At 41.1% G+C, this 26,480-nt stretch overlaps 3 protein-coding genes across 4 annotated transcripts in view; 1 reads left to right on the forward strand and 2 right to left on the reverse strand.

Moving 5' to 3' along the window:
- Positions 1–10,312, reverse strand: part of dnah5l (dynein, axonemal, heavy chain 5 like) — a 44,001-nt gene extending 33,689 nt beyond the window's left edge. The window contains exons 1-21 of the mRNA XM_079360874.1: positions 10,224–10,312; positions 8,828–9,044; positions 8,554–8,657; positions 7,809–7,997; positions 7,651–7,725; positions 7,350–7,439; positions 6,155–6,226; positions 5,970–6,071; positions 5,164–5,350; positions 4,566–4,731; positions 4,193–4,286; positions 4,003–4,101; positions 3,497–3,678; positions 3,291–3,410; positions 2,984–3,089; positions 2,594–2,689; positions 2,119–2,214; positions 1,855–2,028; positions 1,014–1,103; positions 769–924; positions 164–303 (exon numbers count right to left, since the gene is read on the reverse strand). Coding sequence (XP_079217000.1) covers positions 164–303; positions 769–924; positions 1,014–1,103; positions 1,855–2,028; positions 2,119–2,214; positions 2,594–2,689; positions 2,984–3,089; positions 3,291–3,410; positions 3,497–3,678; positions 4,003–4,101; positions 4,193–4,286; positions 4,566–4,731; positions 5,164–5,350; positions 5,970–6,071; positions 6,155–6,226; positions 7,350–7,439; positions 7,651–7,725; positions 7,809–7,997; positions 8,554–8,657; positions 8,828–9,044 — 2,555 coding nt within the window. The 5' untranslated portion in view covers positions 10,224–10,312. The remainder of the gene's footprint in view (positions 1–163; positions 304–768; positions 925–1,013; positions 1,104–1,854; positions 2,029–2,118; positions 2,215–2,593; positions 2,690–2,983; positions 3,090–3,290; positions 3,411–3,496; positions 3,679–4,002; positions 4,102–4,192; positions 4,287–4,565; positions 4,732–5,163; positions 5,351–5,969; positions 6,072–6,154; positions 6,227–7,349; positions 7,440–7,650; positions 7,726–7,808; positions 7,998–8,553; positions 8,658–8,827; positions 9,045–10,223) is intronic.
- A 2,528-nt stretch (positions 10,313–12,840) lies between these two features.
- Positions 12,841–21,802, reverse strand: tubb6 (tubulin, beta 6 class V; the record flags this gene model as incomplete). Of its 2 annotated transcripts, XM_079361363.1 has the most annotated exons (8): positions 12,841–15,414; positions 15,593–15,721; positions 16,040–16,155; positions 17,323–17,433; positions 18,371–18,479; positions 19,594–19,830; positions 21,161–21,251; positions 21,633–21,802. In XM_079361363.1, the coding sequence occupies 8 exons, from the start codon at positions 21,800–21,802 to the stop codon at positions 14,596–14,598; spliced, it is 1,782 nt and encodes a 593-aa protein (XP_079217489.1). In that variant the 3' UTR covers positions 12,841–14,595. The 2 variants fall into 2 exon arrangements, with proteins under 2 accessions (XP_079217489.1, XP_079217490.1); XM_079361364.1 differs by lacking the exon at positions 21,633–21,802 and having other exon boundaries at positions 19,594–19,886; positions 21,161–21,249.
- Positions 21,698–25,209, forward strand: hus1 (HUS1 checkpoint clamp component). The gene is made up of 8 exons (XM_079361365.1): positions 21,698–21,809; positions 22,318–22,445; positions 22,775–22,951; positions 23,288–23,395; positions 23,545–23,619; positions 23,739–23,838; positions 24,171–24,305; positions 24,639–25,209. Exons 1-8 carry the CDS (start codon positions 21,758–21,760, stop codon positions 24,719–24,721), a joined length of 858 nt encoding a protein of 285 aa, XP_079217491.1. The 5' UTR covers positions 21,698–21,757; the 3' UTR covers positions 24,722–25,209.
- Positions 25,210–26,480: the final 1,271 nt, after the last annotated feature.

Consider the following 26,480-nt stretch of genomic DNA (forward strand, 5'->3'; position numbering starts at 1 on the left):
TAAAAACAGTAGAGTGAGAAGTGAAAAATCAGACTTTCAAACAGAAAGGAGTTTATTTGGTTGATAAGCGACCTTAATTTGTGCTCTTAGTGTGATTGATTTAAATGTTGGTTTCCACTCCTCAGAATGCCTGCCTCTTCGTACAGGAAAGAATTATTCTCACTTTCTGTGCAGAGCTTTGACATGTTCTTCTCTTGACATCATTTTCTGGACAACCTTTGGCACAGGAACTCCCAGCTTGGTCATCCATCGGGCTTCATGCAGCATCTCCAGAACTCCAGGGTCGAGGTTCACAAAATACTGCTGAGAATACAGACAGAAGGTCAAACAACCAATAGTATTGAGAGGCTCAGAAACGAACATCTATGTCTCTGGAAATTTCATAGTTAGGTAGTCCCCTCAGTTGTCTGACACAACAACTCGTGTGCTGTGGGTCCTTCCCAGCTGTCAATGTTACTGCAGGCTGAGACCTCAGCTAGCTAGCATAGCATACAGATAGCTAGCAGGATTACAAACTCCACATGTTGACGACAGATGGTACTAAAAGAGCTACACAGCTGCACATAAAGGGACCATTGTGACTGTTCATGCTATTTAGTCTTTACAGCTTTACTATAGCATCTCACTATTCTATATACCCATTTCATTGTACTGCAATGTATTTAATTTTATGAAATAATAGTAATTTTTTCAGACTTAATTTGTGTACGATGTTGGGGGACACCCTTTGAATACAGTCAAATGAACTATCATTACATGACCCAGCACCTGATTGTTGTCATTTCGGACCAGCAGGGCGGCGCTCAGGCAGTGTGGTGCGCCCTCTGCAGCCTGACTCCAGCCCTGCAGGTGCAGCAACTCGTACTGCAGCAGCACCACCGCCATTTTGTTGTAGTTCCGGATCACTTTAGTCAAGTCCGGGCCCTGGCAGACAAAGGAACAAACAGGCTCAATGAGGTCATATTAATAAGTAATATCGATGTTTCATATGATTGATAAATCAAAGTTTTTACCTTGAGGATGTCGAGCTTATTCTTCAAGATCAACATAGGAGCTTCAATCTTCCTGAAAATTTGACGACACCACAGGATCCTGCCCGCCACCTGAGACGGACACAAGTATGGAGACGAGAGATGACTATGATTACTCATGTACTCATTGTTGAAGTCGTTTTCAGCGTCAGCTACGAATTTTCACTGTGCCCACAGTGAAAACAGTTGCTGCGATGTCACTTCTCACTGACCTACCAATCAGAATCAAGACAGAGTGGGACTTAAAACATCAGCTTCATCATAAAACCTTCACATTATTGTCCTGTTTTCCTCGAATTAAGGTAACTATTAAGCACACAGAGCTAGTTAAAACACAGCTGAAGAACATTACAGAGAAAAGCCCATTAAACTTTTATAATCCAGCAACAACAGAGAGAAGCGTTGAGAGTGCATATACAGTTTTGCAGTTGTTTTAGGCCACAATCGTTGCATGATATCTTAAACATCGACATTAACATGCAGGGTGAGATAAGTGGTGTAAAAATGTCATATGAAATAAATACTACTTTAAATATCTGCCTCGTCAAATCACCGTTAGCACAGTGATGATAACAGAGCAGAGAATATTAGCTTGGTAATAGTAGAAATGATGATTGGAGATATATTTTTAAGTTGTGTGGGAGGAGAAGATTTCTGTGAGCTGATGGGGTTTTTTTTGGTGAGGCCAAGCACAAGCTACCGTAACAAAGAACAACAGCAACGAGAGGGGAAAAGATGGACGAGGAAAGATCAGCAGAATTTAGGGCTGATTTTCAAAGTGTTGATAAAATGGTTGTAGGTCAAGGTGGATGTGTGTTTTTACCGGGGGCAGGTTGCGTCCAATAGGCGGGCTCTCCCTCTGTCTCTGGTAGGTCTTTCTCAGCAGCTCCAACTCTTTGCTGTAGCGCTGCAGCAGCAGCAGGTAGTGCTTCTTCAGGTCCAGACCAGCTGTTGGACCGGACTCGAACACTGCAAGTAGCTGCAGCATCCGCTCTGTCTGAAACACAAACAGTCACTATGTCAAAGGCCTGAACGCTGCTATGTTCACCTCAACGTTTACGCTTACACTAATCAGTGCTGAACTCACAGTGAGAGACTGTTGGAACCAAACGTCCAGCAGAGACTGAAGAGACTGGAACAAACCCTGAACCTGGACCTGGAAGTCTGCGTAGTCGTTGTCAAACTGACACACACACATTGACAGGCGAGTAAGCACGCACAGAGGATTTTATTCCCTGAGAGGAATGCCATTTACCTTTAAAATTACTCAAATAAGAAGTGTGTATGCTTTTATGTCAGTTAACATAAAACATCCTACCACAACATTTTTAAACCAAAAAATCTTTTTCTCAGTTAATTGTTAAGTTGGTTAAAAAAAAAAATATATCGACGAAAAAAAGCAGCCCTGAAAATACTGAAGCAGACAAGTACTAAAATAGTTGAAAACATAATAACATGTCAGACCTTTAAAATTATTTCTGATATTTACAAACAGGTGCCAGATATTCATTCAATTTTATTAGCACTTTCTATATCAAGTTATATTTTTAATCTAACGTTACCTCCAGCCTGCGGGGGTCCAGGACGTCGTATGTCTTGGACTTTGTTGTTGAGACGACGGTCTGATAGCGAACATAAATCTTCTCAATGTCCTCCACCTGGAACAAACCGCCCAGATGAGTTTCAAGTTAAACTTGGCTTAAAAACAACACAATTATAGTGACAGTATATATACATAGTATATATACAGTTTATAGTGAGGAATGTCAAATGAATATCTTTTATTATTCTCTGTAAAAAACGAGTTTTCGATAACCCTAACCTTTTCAAATGACAGAAAAGGAAACACTGAAAATATGTTGCATTAAAAGATCCGTGGTTAGACTTTTTCGCCGATTATATTGGCATTTCTCCGTGAGAAGGTTGAATATGGAGCTCATAAACTGCCCGACCTTCATGTTTTTCAGAGCAGCCAGGCTCTCGAGCATGGTCGCCATCTCAGCTATTTTCACCAGACGTCTGCAAAACGCGTCAAACTTCCCAAAGATGTAGTTCTCACTGAAAAAAGGAACAGAGCAATGAAATAGCACAAGTTCAAACACTTCAGTTTCATCTATGTTTTTTTTTCTTTTTTGAGGGACATTTCTTGCCCACTGGATCCTTTTAGACATATTTTATGCATGAAACTGATGATCAAAAAAATTTAAAAGTCATCAGACAAACAGTTTGACTATGTGTGAGTTGTTGCTCTGGGTTTACCTGAAGTCAAACTGTCTGTTTTCAGGATTTTCTCTCAGTTTGTCTCTAATGCTGTGGAAGCTTCTCTGGTACTCCTCATTCAGCTTGCAACAGTCTGAGATACGCTGCATCAGCACGGGCCTGACACACACGCAAACACACTTCTTAGTCAGCTCTAATCAATTTGTCAGACTTGAGGTCTGAACAGATGTACTGGTCCTCTGTACCTGCTGTGGTCCCAGATGTGAGTCATACCCTGCAACAGGTAGCTCCTGCAGGAGCTGATCATCTGGTTGGTGACCTTGATGAGCAGAGAGGTCATCCTCTCCGAGGTGTTGTAGTACTGAGACACGGTGTGGATCATCCTGATGCTGGTCATTAGGGTGGGGATGTGCTCCAGGATAGTGGTCTGGAGGGGGTATCATCATCAATTCAATGTTTTTCTTTTAATGGTCCAAATCTCTTTAGTGTTTATTTATTTTTTTATTTTTTTATGATTGTATCAATTTGTTTAATATATAAAACAGATTTGCTAAGAAAATCTGCTCCTAAAGTTTCCTTGTCGGTCTTCAACTTCTGGGCCGTTTTTAAATGTCCTTTTGGACATTTTTTCATGTAAATATCAGACAACTCATTTGTCTTTCAGTGCAATTTTGATTTATCCGTGCGTCTAACAAGAGCTAACTTTTTTTTACTTTATATCTTCAAAACGCCATTATTGTTTTTTTCTTACCGGAGTGCATTTCCCCAGAGGTCCCAAAAACTTGTCCAGAGTCTGGAGATACTTTACATTGTCCTTTGCCTCGTTAGCAACAACAGTGATCTCCCCGTCCTTACAAAACCAAGCAATCATGAGGTTAGCTACAGAATCATGTTATAAACTGAGATAAACTAAACCTCACATGACTTTAAATTCAGCTGACCAGTTCTTTCCAGGATCGTAGAGTTCGGGATCTGGTGACCTGCAGAACTCCCAGAGTCCTTTTCACCTGAGGACGCTTCACCTCCTCAATCAGGCTGACACAGACGAAAACATACACAGTGTTTTTTCTTATTTTGGAGTATTGTGTTTACAGATATAGATTGTCTTAACAGTCATTTTGACATTTTAAGGACCTCAGTCTACATCTATGTGTTTATATGATATGTGGTAGAAACCTGTTTATATGATGCAGTATATGTGTACTCTGTGTGTTCACAGTTAGAGGAGGTCTGTGTAACAGCATTAATCTGTGAGTGTCAGAGATGGACTGTAAACAGGAAAAAGAGGAAGAATGCATTGAAACGTGTGTCTACCTATTAAAGGTGACCATGCGTCTCTTCCAGTGCTCTAACTCAGCTGATGGTCCCACGTCATCGGCCTCTTTTCTTATCTGCTCGCTTTCCGTAAGCACCTGCTTGATCTGATTGGTCCACACTGACACCACGCCCTCCAACCACTCCACCAGCTCTCTGTTATTGGCTGAGAGCAGAAGCAAAACACTTTTTTTCCCCCTGATAATTATTAAGTTGAGAACCTCAGTTGAGGCTTTTGGCACGTGAATTAATGTATTTAAATTATTTTATTTGCAATACATACTTAATGCAAGAAAACAATACGATGTCGTGTTAGAACGAATACTGCTGTCCACACAAAGTGGATCGAGGTGTTTGGATCCAGTGAACCTCGCGTTTTTGTTTCAGGTTAGTAAATGTGTTTTCAAACAGAGAGCTGCTGAGGAGATTCATATGGGCTAATGTTAGCCCGCTGGCTGTTTTCAGAGATGTTCCCAATGACTTAATGACAGTACATAGACGGCAACAGCTGCTACCAGTGTCTTTTCAGAGCATTTGGAAATATTACTCATGATACGATATCATAAAAAAAAATGGTATCAGATTGAAAGTTGACTACCTGCTGCAGTGTAGTCTGCAGGGCTGCTCAGCCGATTGATGGCATCAGGAAGATCGACCTGCAGGAGCGTGAACTTCCTCTGCATGCTGACTCTGGTCGAGCTCAGATTATTGATGAACTTGTCCACTGAAGACAGGAAGGACTGGATGTCCGGACAGGACGTGCCCTCCTGCACAGAGCCCCACGTCTGGATCAATTTTTAAAGTAACAGCAAGGACAAAAAAGTTGACTGTTGAAAATACATCTTAATCAAAATGGAGTTTCTACCTGAAGAACATAGATAATTAAAACATGCAATGATGGGTTTTTTTTACAACTGAAAACCAAGATAATATGTTTTTCTTCGTGAGATGGAAGAATCAAGAAAAGAAGATCATGATGACAGATATCGTTATATACAGAAAATGAGGACGAAACAGAACAGAATCTCTTCTCACCATCACTGTGTTCAAATAAACGGCTCACCACAACTAAAAGCTCCCTCCCTTCTACTAGCTTGGTGTAGCCCAGTGCATGTAGCGTTAAAATAATTTGTGGATCAAAGTGAAGGAGTTTAAGTATCTCGGGATCTTGTTCACATAATGCCATGGATCATATCGTTGGTGAAGTGTCCGCAGTAATTTCATTTCATCTGTGTTCAAACCCTCCACTATGTTCATGAATTTTGGATAGTGACTGAGAGATTGAGATCACGGGCCCAAGCGGCTGAAATAAGTTTGGAATTAGAAGGTTGGGGAGCTCGGACACTGAATGTGAAAACTTCCTGTTTCCAGGCCAACAGAAAGAGAGGGAACAGGTGTGCCTACCTGCTGTGATCGGAGGGCAGGTAACATGACGTGAGACAGCAGACCTTCAAGACTGTTCAGGAAGCTGCCGTCACTGCAGTCCAACGAGCCGAAGTTCACCTCCTGCAGACATTGAGACAACACTCAGTCTCACACAGTACTGTGAGCCTCCTTTATTTTCTGATTGACCAAACCAAGCCACTGACCTGCTGTATGTTAGCTGTGGTTATCGCCTTGTCAGTGGTCCTCAGGAAGAACAGACACTTCCCCAGTAAAGGCTGGGGAAAAAATAGACAGAAAAGCTGTTAAGCTTTTGTTTATCTGGGAAGCTTGAGTCTAAAACTGCAGCCAAAAAAATGAGAACAAAGAGCAGATTAAGCTGAGGTGACACATAGCAGACAGCTAACAGCTCCCACATGTACCTAATTCTAGATCACTTTGAGCCTTATTCAGACTGTGCAGTTGTAATGAATAGAATTGTCTTAAATTAATTACATTTGTTGTCACAAGACCTCAACACCTATCAGAATCACACAATGATTTTTATGTAGCTTTTTAGGAGGCCACATATTGATCCAGGAGACACTGTACTGTCTTGTCAGACTGGTTTGTTAGTTTTCCGAATGTGTAATGTATGCTGAAGGTGTCTGGTATCACCCTGCTGACCATTAAACAAAACAGCACACAGGATTTTCTTCCATAGCAACAAAAAAAAAACTAAACCAGAGTTTTTATTCTGTGAGGAAGGACAATCAAGGACATGAAAAGGAGAGTGAAACTGAATGTATATACTGACCACTCCACAGAGAGATCTCCGTTCATAAAAGCCCTTGCAATGCAAAGCTTGCATGGACTAAAAACACAGAAAACTTTATGAATTCAAAAAAAGTTTGTCCTTTGAATGTCAAAGTTTTGCTCGCATTTAGCTGGAAATAGTAAATTACACAAAGGCGTCACTCAGAGGTATGAACCTGAAAAAGAATCTTTTTTTGTGATTTTCTGACATAAATGGGTCTGACGTTTGCTGAAATAACAGCATCAGGAAGCAAATTTGTAAAAAAAAAAAAAAATCCAATATCAAACTTGGCAGGTATGGCCTCAAGAAGAATTTTTTTTTTAAATGTTTCTTTTTTGGAGGTCAGATCCATCTCTACTGATGAGTTCAAGAGGTTCAGGAAATCAAAACGCTGATTGCATATTTTGAGTGTCGACAGAGTTGATTGAGTTTCAACTCAATCGAATCCCATTACATTTCCTTTGATGTGATTTCACAGCTTGCTGTTGACCCTTTTTTTATTTTTTTTATTTCCAGGCATAAAGAGTGTATGGGCTTTTGCTATGAACACACCTTTAACTCTCCCTGTGACATCTTTCAGTGCTGATTGGTTCGATCACACCTACCTCAGAACTACCTGTAGTTAGAAAGAGTTTCCTCTGAGCCACAGTAGAGGGCGCTACATTCACAGGGGAGACATGACTGGAGTCAGGATTCTGGAGAGAACAAAAAACAAAGGCTTAATGAGCCATTCGCAGATTCACTGTGCTTGTGTATTACTTAGACTTTCATGGCTTTCATGGCATTGAGATACGCACCGAGGAGTTTTCAAACATGTCAGTTTGTGTGAAGAACAAGCGAAACGCAGCAGAGAATGAGAAAAGGGATTTACTTTTCACCAGACTGTATATGGGAGGGAAAAGTTACCTGTTTCAAACTCTGGTAGAAGAATATCAGCTTCCTGGATCCATTTGCAGCAAAGAAATCATCAATCAAGCTAAACTGAAAGAAGGACAGATTATTAATCCACTGATACTAATAGTCAAACATCCCATTTTTCACACTGTTAGTTTTTGTGTTGTTACCTTGTCATCGGAGAGGAGGGCGTCTTCCACCTCTGGCTCACCGAGTGTCCCAGCGTCCACCAACCTGTTGATCAGATATTTGTGTCGAGCATCCAGAGTCGCCTGTCTCTCCTCCTTCAAGGCTCTGGCCTGCTTCACCATCTCTCTCCTTGCTTCATTGGACAACAGCTGCATCCTTTTACCAGAAACCTGGAAAGGAAATCCCAGAATCATATCTCTAAACTTGGAGGCCACAGCAGCTTTCAGAACATTCAGGAGGGAGCGGGAGTTTCTCTTTGCCTTTGTTTGTGTTACAAATGGATTTATATTCTCCAGATGTTTTCAGTACAAACAAAATAAGAAGACTTCCTAATCCAGCAGCTACGGAACATGAAGGTCATTTAATTTTAAATTGCTTTGTGTCCCCAAAAGATTGTTTGCTGGTTATCACTGTATCACCCCAATAGTAACACAACAGGGCTCTCATTTAAACAGTATGTACACACAAAATTGGAAATAATACTCTCGGTGCAATTGTATTTAATTAGCAGTATCTCATATTTGTAGTTCAATGCTATGCGCAGAATAACAACATCAAGACAGCGGAGAAGAACTGTCGAGCAGAAAACAGACAGCAGCAGAGATGACACCAGTCGTGGTTCTGTGGTTGAGGATCAGTCCCAAAAAGATATGATAAAATGATATTTTCATTCTTTTAAATCACTATAGAGCTTCCTGTAGCCACATGCTGTTCATGTTTACTCACAGAGGTGCTCGCAGTGGAACATGTGGCAGCTGCAGCAGGAGACATTAGATTATTGGCTCTCAGATTCTGGTTTCCTATTCGCCGGTGACCTCTGCCATTCGCATCTGAGAAACATAAAAATCACTCCAGAAATAAATAATGTTAGACAAAAAACCTAGAAATAAATAATTAAGGAAGAATACAAAACTCAGGTCAACCAATCATCTGGGGGATAAATAGTCTTTGTCTGAGCACACTTTGACTTGAGTTTGATTTTATTGATCAATGTCTCTACCTCTACGGAGGTGAAGCAGAGGAGGCCTAGGTTTGGTCATCTCTTTGTCTGCACCTCCTTCTTCTTTCTCATCCTCTCCCTTCTCATCTCTGGGGCCATGGTGGATGTTTTGCTCTCCTGCCTGGAGCTCAAAGTTAGGTGAAGGAGCACAGCCATTGATCCCAGGTTCAGAGCTGCCAGGGAGGGGAACCTCCTCTGAAGGTTGATGATCTGCCATCTGGATGAAGAGATTCACTCATTTTTTTGTTTTGTAAATGTTTTGTTTTGTGTTATTTTATCCTCCATATAAAGCCAAATGAATCATATTCGATATACATATACATATGTGATGCATCCTAAGTGAAATAAACAGCAGTCAGGAAAAGATTTGCCAGGTTTTCATGGGCACAACCCACCTAGCTCTGCTGCTCATCCCACAAATGCCTGTTTCTTACAAATGTGGCATTTAAAAAAGAAATAAACAAGCTTTCCAATGGTATAAGATGTATTTCCAAGAAGGATTGTTTCCTTACTACTCCTGAAAAATTGGATGAACGCAAACTAGAAACATGCAGTGCACAAATGATCCACCAGGGGGCAGAAAGCTGCTTCAAAAGGCCACCATATACAGAATCATCAAAAATAGAGAGCCAATTAGTAACAAAAATGTTATTTTAATATCAAGTCAATATTTTGCTCATCATTTATTTTTCTTGATCAATTGTCTCCAAAGATTTATTCATTTACAAATGACATAACAATATTGTATTTGGCAACATCTTTAGATAAACACTGAAACAAAGATGTAAACACAGCAAAAACAGTCAAAATGCAGAATGAAAAGCGAGGCGACTCAGAGAGGGAATAAAAAGGTTAAACTTCCAGTGGTGAAAAAAACCCCAAAGTGTTTGTTTTTATTTGCTATGAATTGGCATATAAAAAAGCTCATGTCTAATGATACAAAACAAACTCAAAACTATAAGGACTCCACATTTAAAGAGTTGAATTTAACAGTAATTTAAAGGTTTAAGCCTTACAGTGATATGTTCAACTTATCTTATTGAAAGCAGGTGAGTCCCTATTTAATATAAAATACTGCGTCTTCAGGAAACATAAGAAATCAAAAGTGATAAAATAGAAAAAACGAAAACAATAGTAATAATGCTCAGGAAATTTGAAAAGTAAAATTGCACTTGAGGAACAACTGTAGCCTATACACAACATTATTTTGATGGCTTTCACCATTACAATACAGACAAAATCCTGATGAACTTTTTTACTTGATGTTTCAGGTATAAGAACTGGAGTTGAAATGATAAACAACCTGAACCTGTTGCCTGAACTACCTGAGTATACCCTTGAGCCACATACTGACCTTCTGGATCTGTAAAAAAGAAGTAGAAGAGCACTGACTGACCTGTGTGTTGACCGACCTGCTGAAGAGTCAGAGTCTGAGGACGAGTGCCTTCTCCTGGATGATTCAATAAGACAGAGAGAGGGACGAAGGGACGGGGGGATATAAATCAAAACTGGCTCTGCAGAGTAAAAGTTTGACTGTTTCCTTGGTAACCCTGCCATGTAGTTTAGTGGGTGTGTTGGTGTGTGTCAGGGTTTATTAGTGACTGGGCAACCAGAAACACAACAAAGCAGCGTTCTTTGAGGAAAAAAAAGAGGCAGTCATGTAATCAGTTACAGGACTTTTATTTTGTTAAAATACCCATGTATCTCACAGGAAATGGGTTGACAATGTTTAATGAAGGAGTCAGACTGATTTGTATTCTCCCAGAGGGGAACCTTCAGAGCCTTTTAGACCCTCAGATAGGATCTAGGCCTATTATTCCAAAAAAGAAAATTTTAAAAGTCTTTTTTTTTTATTTTTTATCAATTCATAATTTGACAATCAACATATAAAATATTTTGAAGGGGGGAAAATGAACTCTTCAGTAAAAGAGGGGCCAATTTTTCATCTTCTTTAGTGGGCACTGAAAGCGGTAGGTTTTCATGTAATGCAATCAAAACAAAAATTAAACTAAATTAATACTCGCTTACAAAAGATGACACTCGATCCCTCAACTGTTAGTTCAGGACCACGGAGGAAGTGAGTTTACCCTACCTGCTCTTGTATCTTGGTTCTCAACTGGTGGGTTGGGACCCAAATGTTGTTCCCACGGCCATTTTCAGTGGGTCGCGGATTTGTGCCTGGGAGAAAAGTTGCAGAAACAGTCTTCGCTGTGTTTTAATTCTGGAGGAAATGTTTTCCATATTATACAGTAAACGTGCTCTTGCAGCAGCAGACGTAACACGAAACAGTCAGTTTTTGTTGCAGCTTGTTTGCTGTTAGTTTGGTTTGTACCAGCCTTTAAGTTGGTTAAATCTTTATAATATTTTTTTTACAGTGTCAGATATGTACATTCTCAGGGGTTCTTATGTAAGATGTGTGATGTTACTTAGATATGTACAAGAAACACAAAAACCAACACGTTTCTCAAATCTCTTAGCCACACAAGCGTTTTGATTGCAATGACCAATTTGGCCTCCAGGGGATGCTGGCAGCACAACATGCTGTCAGTGCTGGAAAATAATTTCCTCTCATGATGACAAGGATGAAAACCTACAACTACATCCCTTGTTCATTGAAGATTCGGCTAAAAAGGATTAAGTGTGTGATAAATGCAGATACAGTCGAACATGGTTCAGAATATTTCTTTCAATCTGCTCCCATAAAAACAGAGTCAGACAGGAGAGAATTATTTCTGAACCAACTGACAGAGACAGCAGCTGGACATATCTCACACACACTTGTTCCACCACTGAGGTAACACATCCCTCAGCCCCACACCACCCTCATGCTAACCTTACAAAAAGTCTTAACTCTCAAACAGCCTTTGAATATGAGAGGATCAGACAAAGTGAAACACGGGTGCTTAAACATTAAAGTAGCTGATTTCTGCTGCAGACTGTGTGACTGAGCATGAGTCTGCTGAAAACCTCGTGTTTCGGAGGCAGAGAATAAAGAGCCACGCGATAGAGAATAGATCCACAAAAAGCAGACATGAGACAAGCGTTTCTTTTCATTGACGGCCGCGGCTGCTGCAGCTCCAAAATTAATCCTCAACACAAACAGAACTGCTGGGAAATCAACTCTCACACGCACAGAGCTGGGCGACAGAGATTAACACGCATTCTCTCTCTCTCTCTCTCTCTCCCTCTCTCCCCTCTGATGTTGGTGCAGTCAGGGGACTTTGGTCTGAACAAAAAGTCCACTTTCACATTTCATTAAATGCAATAAGCAGGTTTAACACTTTCAATACATACTTCTTATTTGTACTTTCACGAGTAGATTTTTTTAAAATTTCCCTTTTTAAAGCTTTTTAAAACAATTTTCAAAGTTTCTTTGCAAAATGTAAGAAACATTTTGTTAAATGACAGTGAATAGCAATGTAATGCCAGCTCTTAGTTGTCAGTATCATTTGGAAACACCATCTTAATTTATGAAATATTACATGCAGTTCATGACTTGTGTTGCCAAACTGATGTGTTACAAAATAAAAGAGCCTGATACCTCTTTTATAAAAAAGTGATTACAAAAAAAGCATCAGGTTATTCAGTAAAAGATGTTAAAAACTGAAACAGGCCACATCACACCAGGCACGCTTCATTCTTTAACATCACCAACAAGAAAATCTTGATCATGAAAGTTGTCAAAGCTTGTTTTGCCATCGTTCAGCTTAAAGGTTTTTACTAAGTATCATTAAACTCTACAGAACTGCAGTTTATGCTGAGATTTTTTTTTTAGAAAGAGCTATTATACCATTCTGCCTATCACAGTCCATTGACACCTTCCTTGAAAAACACTGGGATTGCTGAGCTTAAGTTTCTTTATTTGTCTTATTGTGTAGGTTTTAAATTGTATGTGATGGAACTAAGCAATCCAAGAATAAGTGACACGTAATAATTGAACTAAGGCACAAGTTCAGTAAATCCCAAAACCGTGTACAGTATGTATGTAAATATACAGAAGACTTGTATCACTGTAAGGATTTGAGAGAAGTAATGTTTATTGAAAACTCTCGTCAGCCACTTTAGACCGATCACATGTACAAAAATCTGTTTAGAAAACAACAAACACACTCGGACACTAAACAGTACAAAAAGTGATGATCATGATTTTGTCAGGTGAAAATAGCAGATTTGTTTACTTGAGAAGAAAAGAAAATGAGCACACGTGTCTTTTCACCTGAAAGCTGAATCGTGCCGTGTTTGAGTTATGACATCTTCTGCATCACATTCAAGGTATTAAATTAAATCAAAATATGATTTTATTTTTTTTATTTTTTTTTGACTGTCACAAAACATTGTGTGTGTTGGTTAACTTGTATATTTGGAATTCCTTAAAACAATACAATCAACAGATCTTGATGCTTCATCAACAAAATGATCAATGGATAAAGAAGACATACAGATCTACATGGTGAAGAGCTTAGAGATGGACTGTCGTTGACTTTGGTTTTGGATGCTCAGAAAGTTTATCACAATTTCTGTTCAAATTGGGATTTCCTAATTTCAGAAGTATGTACCGACACCAATAAAAATACACACAGTGTTAAAATGTTGCATGTTTGTGAAGTTTGTTACAACCTTTGAGCCACTTCATTACCAAATAGAAAAAGATGAATCATTCCAAACAGAGCCGGATCAATAAATCACACAAAAATATCAGTACATGATCTTATATGTGCCAAAATGAAAACTGTTTTGTAGAACATACAATGCCGAAAACAGTGCTGCAGGTGATTTAAAATGATGCTGTGACAAAGTATGTCCAGAAGAGGGTACTGGGACTTACCCGCAATATCCACATAGTAGATGCGTGCTGTACTATGGTCACGGTTATGCTCTGTCCGACAGAACGCGCCCTGCAAGACTGGGTTAGGGTTCTGACAGGGTTTCATAAGATCCCTGGAGAACTCCAAGATCACACAGGTATAAAGAGAAGACGTGCAAGCATGTTGGTTTTGTCTTTCTGAGGATGATTTGCGGTTCATTCTGTGCCTATTTTGACTTAATATTGATAAAGTGAAGGATTATACGATCAGGAGTCTTTATAGTGTGTTTTATTTTGAAATTGAAAGGACGCTCTGTGCGTTTTCCTCTCTGACTTCCTGTCCGGGTCGATCTGTTCTGTTCAGTTTGCCACCCCATGTCAAAACTAGACCGGCGGTGTTCTTGAAACAGAGGAAAGTGGAGTGGCGCTGCTGTCACACTCCGGAGACTGACCGCGGCGCGTGATGTGAAAACAGGACGATTGATTAGAGTGGCGGTTAACAGCGATGTATTGCAGGTCACGATCCTCTAACCACTGTCCGCAGCACTTGTAGCAGATCATCACAGCTGAACAATCTATATTGTCTCCGCTCCTAAACACTTCTCTGTACAGATCTGAAATTAAAAAACTGTCATCTGTACATTGGAGAAAAAAATTCAACAACTATTTCCTCTTTGGGATGTTTGTTGACTTTTAAAATGATTTCAATAGATTTAAATTATATGCAGCACAAAAAAGTATTACTGTATTTAATCTGTCTACAAAGCAACTCAGAAGGTAATAAAGTTAGTTATGTAATCTTCATAATGCGGCAAATGAAAGACATTTGCTGAACTAAAGTCCTAAAAAAGTCAATTATCTGAACTCCACTTATTTTAGTTTGACCCTCACTCTTTGCCCTACTGGTTTTTGAATACCGCATGGTAACTGTACCAGAGTTTTTACAGCTCGTTGTTTGCTCTCCTTACTCAATGATCTCGTCATCTTCGTCCTCAAAGTTCTCGTCCCCGTCGTTGGCGGTGGCCTCCTGGTACTGCTGATACTCAGACACCAGGTCGTTCATGTTGCTCTCCGCCTCTGTGAACTCCATCTCGTCCATGCCTTCGCCTGTGAACCAGTGCAAGAAAGCCTTTCTGCGGAACATAGCGGAGAACTGCTCAGAGATCCGCTTGAACAGCTCCTGGATGGCCGTGCTGTTGCCGATGAACGTAGCAGCCATCTTGAGCCCTCGGGGGGCGATGTCACACACGGCCACCTTGACATTGTTGGGGATCCACTCCACGAAGTAGCTGCTGTTTTTGTTTTGAACATTCAGCATCTGCTCGTCCACTTCCTTCATGGACATTGGGCCACGGAAGACGGTGGCAACCGTGAGGTATCGCCCGTGACGAGGGTCGCAGGCCGCCATCATGTTCCTGGCGTCGAACATCTGTTGGGTGAGCTCGGGAACGGTCAGCGCTCGATACTGCTGGCTTCCCCTCGCCGTCAGAGGAGCAAATCCCGGCATGAAGAAGTGGAGTCTGGGGAATGGCACCATGTTGACAGCCAGCTTGCGAAGATCTGCGTTTAGCTGCCCGGGGAAACGCAGAGAGGTCGTTACGCCACTCATGGTGGCTGACACCAGGTGGTTGAGGTCTCCGTAGGTGGGCGTGGTGAGTTTAAGAGTGCGGAAGCAGATGTCGTAAAGGGCCTCATTGTCGATGCAGTAGGTCTCGTCTGTGTTTTCAACCAGCTGGTGGACCGACAGGGTGGCGTTGTACGGCTCCACCACGGTGTCTGACACCTGGAGGGATCAGGAAGAAGGTCAAATTATACTGAGGACAGAACATTGGTTAAAAACAATTCTCTGAAGGCAAGGCGCGTTGATGGCTTTTTGGAGGAAGAGTTTTGGGGTTTTGGGAAGGTGTTAAGTGGTGAAGGTAAGCAGGATAGCAAAGAGAGGGAGGACTGTCCTCTGATACCTTGGGGGAGGGCATGACGCTGAACGTGTTCATAATCCGGTCGGGGTATTCCTCTCTAATCTTGCTGATCAGCAGGGTGCCCATACCCGAGCCGGTGCCACCTCCCAGGGAGTGCGTCAGCTGGAAACCCTTCAGGAAGAATTTAAGATGGAAACAGTTTGATTGAGCACACAGTGATGAGGAAGAGGATACTTCAGGATGGATGGTTGGGCCTAGATCACTTCTACTTATATAGTCCTCTCCAGAAATATTTAAATTAAGTACAAACATCAAGCTGATTTTTTCCACCAAAAATACATTTTACATATTGCCACATTGCTCTTGGATAGATGGAAGGGATGTGAGGCCTGAGCTTAAATGCGCACTAGCATGGTTAGCAAAGTGCATCCTTAATTCAGTCTATGCACACCACACTGAGGTTTTAACTCCCCAATAACTAGTCGTCACCTGAAGACAGTCGCAGTGCTCACACTCCTTCCTCACTATGTCAAGGACAGAGTCAACAAGCTCCGCCCCCTCTGTGTAGTGACCTTTGGCCCAGTTGTTCCCCGCACCTGTCTGACCTGTGGACAACCAATCAGAGGAGAGAAAACCATCAGAGAACTGTAAAATGATCTCCCCAGCAGATGGGAATGTGAGCGCAGACACATACTCGTCTGGTGACCCATTTCTGAGCTGTGGGACAGGGGAGCTGTGTGTGTGTGTGTGTGTGTGTGTGTGTGTGTGTGCGTGTGTGTGCATGCACGCATTTGCAAGAAGACAGAGGGAGATCTATGACCTCTCTACTTCTTTTCCTCCGAGACGTCAGTTTATCAAACACACACTGGAGGTATTTCAGCCTGTTTACTAAACACATTCAATGCTGGAAGGTTCCTTTGCTGCTCCAGATCTGTCTTCGGCAAACACACAAACCTCATGACAAATATTAACCTTTAAAATATTCTACACAAATGATGCACGTCTATTTTTATTTTCTTATTTCTCTGATTGCCATCAAATACTTCATAGAACAATACAGAAAACAACAATTTGCATCATCAAATGTACAAAATGAAAGGCAGGACTCTAACCTTTCAGCTACAAAAAAAATGACACGTCTCTTGAAACTTTCCATCAATTAACAGGTTCATATAAACACGCCAGCCAACAGCTGGACTTCTGTTTTCAAAGGCTTAATGTCACAATTATCCACGTTTGAGTGAAGTCAGCACAAAGAATGATTTCACTTTAAGCTGTCATTGTTGGACTCTCTCACTATAACAAACATCCTCAGTGGACAAAGTGCTTTCACACATGCACGAAACATTCTCTCTTGTCCAGCCCCCCTTGTGAAGTTGGGGGGAGCAGTATGAGGAAATATTCCAGAAAATTCCCCAGAAGCAAGCAGGGTTGATGACGTTTTCATGTTTTCTGTTGTCCTTTATGTTCTTCTGCACTCTTTTATTATAATATTTAATATTATGAATATGTTCTACTACTCGTAGCTTTGATATAAAATCCCAAAAATCTGTAGCATCACACAGCATTGTCCTTTTAAGTGATGTCTTGCCTCCTTATACCCACTCTCCATTTGACGGGCAAGGTGCATAATGTGCATTAGCAAGTCAGAGAAATTTCAGTGGTAGCCTTTCTGAAAGTTTTAAGAAAGTTTCAGTACTTGTGTGAAAACGGCTTAAGCGTCATAATAAACCTATGAATAAATCTGATGAATAAAAGCCAAGGATTTTTACCAAAGATAAAGTTGTCCGGTCTGAAAAGTTGTCCAAAGGCTCCTGAGCGTACACTGTCCATGGTTCCTGGTTCCAGATCAACCAACACAGCTCTGGGGACGTATTTATGTGCTGCACAAACAGAGAAAAGTTGTTATTTTATACATTTTTAACCAATAAAAGAGAACATCCTCAAATAAGTAATTTTTGTTTCTGTTTGATGAGTTTAAAAAAAGTTATGTCTCGCCCTCCTGATCACCCATTCACATCACGTCAGTCAGTTCTACTTCTAACTTTAGCCATATTAAGGCCTCAAGGCCTGATGTTTACTTGACATTTCACGTTCATTTGAATGTTGCAGAGGCGTAAAGGGGGGGGGGGGGGGGGGGGGGGGGGAGTGATCCCCTCTCTGTACTGTCTTTGGAGGTAGAGAAAGAGCTGGTACAGGGGTAAGTAATGCCGGGAGTGCAGGGCTGTGTGCATGGCTGACTATATGTTTATGTGGAGCTCCTGCTGTGTCATGCTCTCTCTCGCTTTCACATTGCTAAAAAAAACATATGAATTCACAGACTGGGACACCGATGTGTCAGGAAATCAACATGAATATTTTCAGGCGTAATTTCTGCTGGAGATTGTTAAGACGCTGTTGTGGAAGAGCACTCTGATAAGGGCTTTTGAGTCAAGGTTTGTGCCAAGTTTTAAATGACTTGTTTCAGTCATTTTTGAGATACAGTTTTGCAGGTGACGTGCAGTACAGTACATGCCAGTTTCAGACAGCTAAGTTCAAGTCAGTGATTTAAAACACAACATGTTTTAGTTTTAATTCATTAAAGACTTTTCACTGAAAGGAATCTGACGAGTGTTCCCACGCTCCCATCTGCTGTGCTTGATCCGTTTATCATCAAAGAAAAGAAAGGCCAAGATACTCCAAATACAAGTTTTATGTGTGGTGAAATGTGACTTCTCTCAAGTGGAAACTTGAAGCATTAATAGTCATTTACAGGGAGTGATTCACAGTGAGACACACACACACACACACACACACACACACACCGCTGCTGATACGTACAGGATGCCTCATTGTAGTAGACGTTGACTCTGTCCAGCTGCAGAGACGAGTCACCCACATAGCTCCCTGCCGGGTCGATGCCGTGCTCATCGCTGATCACTTCCCAGAACTGATAAGTGATTCCAAGTAAGGCAGCAGCATGAAATCAAGACAAGATGAAAATGATTGGAGAGTTCCTCCCTACATGGTGCGTTCACTGGCACACTGTTCAAACTTTGTATGAGGTTCAATGAGCCTGACATTTTCTTATCCTGAAGTCTGTTGAGATGCAACACAGGTGTCTCCAGAAATGTAGGGTGTGGCTTAATCATGACTGGGCATTGATGGATCTCAAATTTAAGCAAACTTATTTCTTTCCGACTGCTCAAAGTGTAAATAGTGCAAAAGGACATCAGCGTTCATCAATAGTGTCCCATACATTTAACAGTTCTGCTTCATAGTTATTCTCCCACTAATAACCATAATTTTAGTAACAACACCGCCTCGTTACCCAGAATTCTTTGTTGTCGCTGTTTATGTAGCAACTGTAAACAATTTTATTTTGCATCGTGTTCACTCCTTTGACTTCAGCCCACAGAACTCACGCTGAAATACTTGTGTGATTGGTCAGAGCTCGTGTGTTTGATTGTGCGTGTGTGAGAGAGAGAGTCCAGATTCCTTGCATAGTCTCACAGCAGCTCTGAGTTCTTTCACTCTTCCACACCTCTGTGATGAGTTTAAAGAAGGACAGAGAACAGTCGCTGTTCCACAGATACATTTATACATTCTGATGGTAAACTGCAGCAACATAGATTTATCTTTGTTTTAATAGAAATAAAGAATGTAAAAATCAAAATGACAAAACATTACATTTATTTTTAAAACTTTTTCACAGCACGTGCTTCATGTACAGAGGCTTAGTCCTCGAGAGCGACCTGGATCTCCTTTACAAGCATGTCACGTCATGCTAAACATAAACGTAGGTTTTATAGTAACAACTTAAAGTAAAAGTCACTTTGAATGATCACTGAAAAGTTATTGTGTTCCAGCAGAAACGTATTAGATAAACTTGATTTTTGAGCCAGAAAATATTTCTTAATTCTCTTTTAAGAGCTGATAATTGAGTTTATTAGTGTAACAGAGAATACCAACTCTATACAGGAACTTCTGCAGTGATTTTTAAAATTCACTATTTTCTAAAACCAAATAAAAGTTTAGGGGAAACATTTGATCCAGATCTTTACCTTAGTCCCAATCTGGTTCCCGCACTGTCCGGCCTGGATGTGAACGATTTCTCTCATCTTTCTTGTCTCTGTCTGTGTTTCTCTCTCTGGTGGTCCTCCGAGGTCTGCTGCGTGCTGCTCTGCTGCGTGCTGCTGTGTATCAGCAGCTTCACCTCCTCCCTCCCTCAGGTCACATGTGACCACGTGACCCCTCCCTCGGGGGCCAGACTCGGGTCCATGCAGCATAAAGACTTTGTTCTGTTGCCCCCACAGAAATACTTTCTGCTACCATTGCCGTGAACGTACGAGTGGGTCTGTCAACCCAGGAGCCCAATGGAGAAAAAAAAAAGTCTGTAGTTTGCGTTTGAATTTGTTTCTTTCAAAGTCATCTTAGTTTGCACAACCAGTGTATTCGGGCTGCAGTCCTCAAGCGGATAGCCAGGGGGCCGAATCCAACCTGTGGCTACCTTTTCGCATGTCATTCCCCGCTCTTTCTCTCTCTCGCTCCCTGAATTCTGACTCTATCCTCTGTATAAAATTTTAAATAAAAGGCATAAAACCCCCAAAATGAATCTTGGTATGAAAAAACACAAGAGTGCAAAAATTAACTTATCTAAAAAAAAAATGTTTTTCTTCATTAAATGATGAGCTAAACAACTAATATTTAGGCAAAAAGATGTTGTTTGAAATGTATTGCTGCATGTCCTCTTATGACTTCTGTACTGGGGCAGCCTGAGTAGAGAAGTCAGGAGGGAACATGAAGGGGTTTTTCTGCTCTGTAGAGAACACGAGGCAGACTTTCCCATATAGAGATGATGAAGCCACGGTCAGCTGCTGCAGAGTCAGTTTACACAGAATGATAAAGCAGGAATTTATTACAGATACCACTGCTTAGCTCTGAAGAGAAACAGCTGTAGGAACTCCTTAAGTTCTTAAAGGTCATATATTAACCTCCTTTTCAACAAGTTGAAACCCTCGTAGCGTCCTCGGGTTAATTTGACCAGGCTCATGTTCAACCATTCTTTAGTTCTAGTTCTAGTTATAAACCACCCAAAAAATCCTACTAATCATAGTTTATACTTCGTTACCACTTTGTGATGTCACAAAGGGAAAATATCCAATTGGCCTGTTTGAGCGTACATTTACTAAAAAAGAGAAGCAGACGAAATAAGAGGATGGACCTTTCTCATTTATAGTGGGGTTTGCAGAGAAAAGCTAGTGATAAACTACTGTTATAAAACCATGTTAAAGTGCATTTTGCATAATATGTGACCTTTAAATTCGAGCAGAAACCTCTAGACCCTGCTGCTTGAGGATCTTTGTGTTTATGTAAAATATGTCACCCCCCAGTGGACAAAGTATGTAGTGTAAAGTCCCTTTTTAAACTCCTTAATCTGGATATGGTCATCTTTAAAAGTTTATACCTGGAAAGGATTTTTACAAACCAGAATCTAAACTGATTTCAAGAGCTCTAAATGGGACCACTACTACTATAACTTTATCAACCGGGGGCGTCACAATCCACACCTAAGATTTTACTGTATTCGCCAACATAAAACCAAAGAATAAGAGAAGGTTTCTCACTCACCCTGCAAGAGGTTCCACCAGCCAACTTTTTGGCGTATTTCAATCCTGACTGGATGGACCGAGAACACTCATGTGGATCCAGAGTCTCACCTGAGGACAAGACGACTTTGATTGGTCACTTGGCACTTTGATTGGTCTAATCAAACTGCCCAAATCACAAAACATCAAATTCAAATTGTTATTAATATGATTAAAGCCTATGTTATGATGTTAAATAAACACACACCCACGAACTCACGATACATCAATACATACACTTTTTTTTTTGTCTATAGGCCTATTTGAGATTTTAGATATCTGAAATTACTTTTTTTTTTAATCATTATTGGTAATTAGTCTACTGTGGTTAATATTGAGATTATATGGTTATTTGTCTATTTTTTATCATTACCTTATTTTTATTTTACTACATGCTTTGGAAGTATTGACACATTTATGTTATTGAAGTTTAAGCTACTGAATAAAACAACACACTGACTACTGTTTCCGTCGAACCTTTGTTACGGACGGACCGGGCGGTGCGCTTTGAAAAACATCCCGCCGAAACACAAACTGAAAACACTCTTACAGCTTTCAAAGTTTTGAGCCAAAAGTCAGCATGAAGTTTCGGGGGAAAATCATCGACATCGCGTGCCTCAACCATTTCAGTCGTGAGTGTTTTTAAAAAAACCGTCTTTTAGAAAGTTGTATTAGCCGACACACGATGCTAACACGTTACTTTAATAACACCACACCAACACCACCATCTCATTGATAAAGTGTTTTTCATTTCTGTGAGCTTCAAAGAGATCGGGGACAAACTTCAGCATCTTTTACAACATGATCAACCCCTCACCATTCACATCAACACATAAATATCGACCAACAAAGTGTCTTTTGAAGATGACTTGTGAACACTTAAAGTCTCCTGTTCATCGATAGTAATACATCATATTCAGTTTGTCTATCATGTTTTATCATTGATCTGTAGATGTAAGTACCTTTTATCATTTAAGCAAATAAACGTCTTGTAGTTAAAGTACATGTGATTCTTTATGGAGATTTTCCTTAAAAAATGTATTTTGAGAAAAGATTCTTTCATGTTTGCAGTTCTGCTCCTTGTAGCACTGCTCGTTTTGTTGTAGCTTCATCTTTTAGTACTCCTCCTCGTCCTCACAGGAGTCATCACCACCATCTCCAAGCTGACCAAAACGTGCGTCCTGCGGCTTACTCCGGACAACCTGTTCTTTGTTTTGTCCGAGAAAGTGGCCAACGGAGGCGTGAGCATGTGGTGTGAACTGTCCCAGGTGAGCACGATGGAGAGGTCACATTTAACGTGCACCTTTTACAGGTAAATATGTTTGTATTGGTGGGTGAGAATATGGAGTCATTTGAGAGAGGTGGAGAAGGTTCAGCCCACAAGGACTCCCTTCAGGCTTTATTATTTACTCAGATTGTTATTGGAAGTATCTGAAAACATTATATAAAGAAGTTCGGGATTTTTTTAAGCCACAAACAGCTCTTACAGCATTTTCTTTTAAGACACCAGCCGACAGCAATAAAGACCAACATTTAACCATACATTCTCCGTAGTTGTGCCTGGTAGTAACAATCTGTGTGTCCTTCGCCTCTGCAGGCCAACTTTTTCGATGAGTACCAAATGGAGGGCGTGTCCCCTGAGGACAATGAGATCTGTCTGGAGGTGACTCCGGAGAATCTGTCCCGGGCCCTGAAAACGGTCCAGAACGCCAAAGCCGTCAAAGTCAAGCTGACCAAGAAGCACTGCCCCTGCCTTACCATCGCTGCCGAACTGGTGAGACTGTGCACAGGACTTTTAGAAAGCTCAACCGGTAACATAGAGTAGCAAAACACAAGCAATTATTACATTATCCAGATTGCTAAGTCTTTATAACATAGTCACTTTTCCAAATGTTATCCTTTTTATTTATTAGTGAAATGTTAAAGGGATTTAAACTTTCTGAGAAGTAAAAAAACTGCCCTTAAGAGACTGCGACTTTGAAAGGAGGAATGACACATTTAAATAAAAGGCATAAAAGCCCCAAAATGAATCTTGGTATGAAAAGACACGTCACCTTTGTTGTGAAATCATCTCTCTCTCTCTCTCTCTCTCTCTCTCTCTTGTGTCAAGCCCACCCTGTCGAGCATCAGCCGCGTCGTCACTCATGACGTTCCAGTCGAAGTCATCCCTCGGAGACTCTGGCACGAGTTCAAAGAGCCGAACATGCCGGACTTCGACGTGAGAGCAACAGCACACAGGACACATTTTAGAGGGGAAAAATTTCTCTGATTATCATTTAGCCATAACAAGCGGAGCAAAGAGGGAGGATGTTCACATTTTGAAATCTGTAACAGAACAAAGACACGTTAGTGTGTTTGTCCTCACAGGTCAGTATCTACCTGCCTCCTCTGAAGACGATGAAGAACGTCGTGGACAGGATGAAGAACCTCTCCAACTTCCTGGTAGGATCCCATTCCTCCCAGCTCACCTGAGTCAGGCCCGACTCATAATGAAGGGGTTTAAAATCTTCACTTATACAACCTACTGCATCGATTTGTGTGTGTGTGTGTGTGTGTGTTAGGTAGTGGAGGCCAACCTGAACGGAGAGATGAACCTGAAGATTGAAACAGATCTGGTTTCCGTCACTACTCACTTCAAAGACCTGGGAAACCCTCCGTGGGGTAAAAACAAACTCACTGCAGCGCCGGGGGGGGGGGGTCAGTCACAGAAGAATCAGAGATTAAAGGTCCAGACCTCCGCTGTGTTCGTGTAGAGGTCTAGTTCTTTCTTAGTTGTAAACACGGCTGTATGCGATCAGGACTGTATCCTCAGATCAAAAGTTGTCAGATGACGGTGAAAATATGCTAAAAAAAAACAAAACAAAAAGAAACGTTATCCTGTTCAAAGCAGAGCTTATAGAGTGGTTCAGGTTTGAGTTCTGAGGGGGCTCAAACTCACACATCTCTCATCTGATCCTATCTCCCTCTGTCCCTCTCGTCTCCTCTCCCTCCAGGTGATGACGCCTCGCAGGATGGGGGTCCGTCTCAGAGCAGGGACCCAGAGGCCATGGCCCAGGCACGGGTGGACATCAGGAAGCTGCAGCAGTTCCTCATGGGTCAGCAGGTCAACCCCAGCAAGGCCATGTGCAGTAAGTCCACCAGCTGGCTGTGTGCGCAACATATGAGTAACATGTGATTAAACAGAAGCCCTAAGCAGACATCAGGAATGTTATTTCCCCCGGATGTATCCAGAACTCTGGATTTACCAACTGGAAAAGTTGACCCATTAGACCTACATGAAGAATGACAGTGTTTGCTCCACATCCTCTTGTGCGTTACTTGTGCTCACTGTGTTTGTGCCGTTTAAAATGTAACGCACTTCTCTGCTCTTTGTTGTACATGCTTGTGTTTAAGTGAGTTCCTGTCTTGTCCTTCTTCCTTGTTGTTCATGTAGTGCTGTAAACTTCCTCTCGTCCCCGCAGATATCGTCCATGAGCGGGTCGTCCACCTCATTCTGCTGCATGAAGACGTGTCGCTGCAGTATTTCATCCCCGCTGTGGCCTAGACCAGTGGTTCTTAACTGGTGGGTCAAGACCCAAAAGTGGGCCATGCGGCTGTTTTCAGTGTGGCGCGAATCTGTGCCTGGAGAAAAGACAAGTTTCTACTGAGGTCCGAACTGCACTATTTTTCATTAAATAGATAAAAAAAAAACAGACCAGAAGAGAACCTCTGGCACTATCGCTCTGCAGACAAACATGTTTTTGCTCAGTGTGAGTTATAAGGGAATGAAAAACGCACTGTGCAGCTGTGGCAGATGTTTTTTTTTTAATCATCGAAAAACTTCCTGAGACGAAACTCTCCATGTATGTGAGCCTGAAATGGAGGTTGTCTCAAGTCATCCCAGACTCTTAACACTGTCCTCTGGTTGAAGTGCAGACAAGCTGGAAAAATGTATCAGGACAGTGAAAAAGTTGATCTTAGAGCAATAAAACAAATTGCGCATACGTTGGTTGTCCTTGTTGGGATTTTGCAATAAAGATACCGAGAAATATACTCTCATTGTATTTATGTCGTAAACACTTACACTGACACAATGGGAGTAACATGATGTTCGAGGAGGAATTGTGTTTGGGACACTTTGGCCTCTAAATAGAACTGTACTGTTCCGAGTGTTGTTCACTCCTCACCCTCGATAACGCGCTTTTGTTGACAGTGGCTGAAGAAGCCGGCAAAGATGATGTAAGAATGCTAAGAACCAAGTCGACTGGCAAGGTTCAGTAACATTTAGATCCAATCTGACTGCTAACCCCTTTGTTTGTGAACTGTATGTGAATTACCATAATGTCGACATGATGGCTTGCCTGGGGAGCTGAGAGGCGAGAGGGGGAGAAAGGCAAAAAAAAAAAAAAAAAGCATACTTTTGTGGTAAAAAAATAAATCTTAACTGGCTTCTTGCTCTGCCATTCTCTCTTCTTGGTTTCATCTGTCACCATCTTTATCTTGACCTCAGTAATTGTATCAAACAGAACAGAGTTGTTTCTAACTGGCTGCTTCGTAGCTGAAGACTGCTGCGTTAACTAGTGTTTAAAGTCACAACCTTAAAAGAACCTGTACATTCATGCCTCTTGAACAACATGATTTTATTGTGGTTACTATAAAATGTACCGTACTTCGAGGCGAGTATTTCAGGTGGAATTGATGGCTTGCTGCTTTTAAGTCTCTAAAAATGAGACTTCTGTATTTAGCTGGAAAACATTCAAGTCAACACTTTGGTTTTAATGTTTAACTTGAAGACAAAGAGGACAAGAGAGTAAATAAACACTGAACAAACGATGCAGGCGACACCCAAAATCTATAGTACATCTATTGTAAACTGTAATAAGTTGAAGTAACATAAATGTTCTTTACAGTTGCCGCGACCTCTGACCTCCCCGCTGGCCCTCCATCGTGGGTGTGGGAGGCAGGCGGGTTCAACGCCCCCCCCCCCCCAAAAAAAACAAAAAAACAGGGGTATCATCATTATTGCCACTATCATCCCTCGACTGGTTGACCTCTTTTATCCAGATCAAGACAAATGCTTGATATATTTGTGGCGTCTCTGCTGCCAGCTCTTTACCGTGACATCTACTTAATATTTCTATTTAAATTTGGTTAATTTGTTTGTGTGCTTTATTTTAATCTACTCAATTTAAACAGGTTATTCTTTAGAAACTGATTTGAGTTATATTCACTCAACTTTAACAAGGTTAGATGTAATTAATGTGTGCAATCTGCTGCCTCAATTTTATTGAGTAATTAATGTGCATCTCTTTTTACAGTGTAGC

Source organism: Symphodus melops (assembly GCF_947650265.1).
Source record: "Symphodus melops genome assembly, chromosome: 14".
Taxonomy (NCBI): Eukaryota; Metazoa; Chordata; class Actinopteri; order Labriformes; family Labridae; genus Symphodus; species Symphodus melops.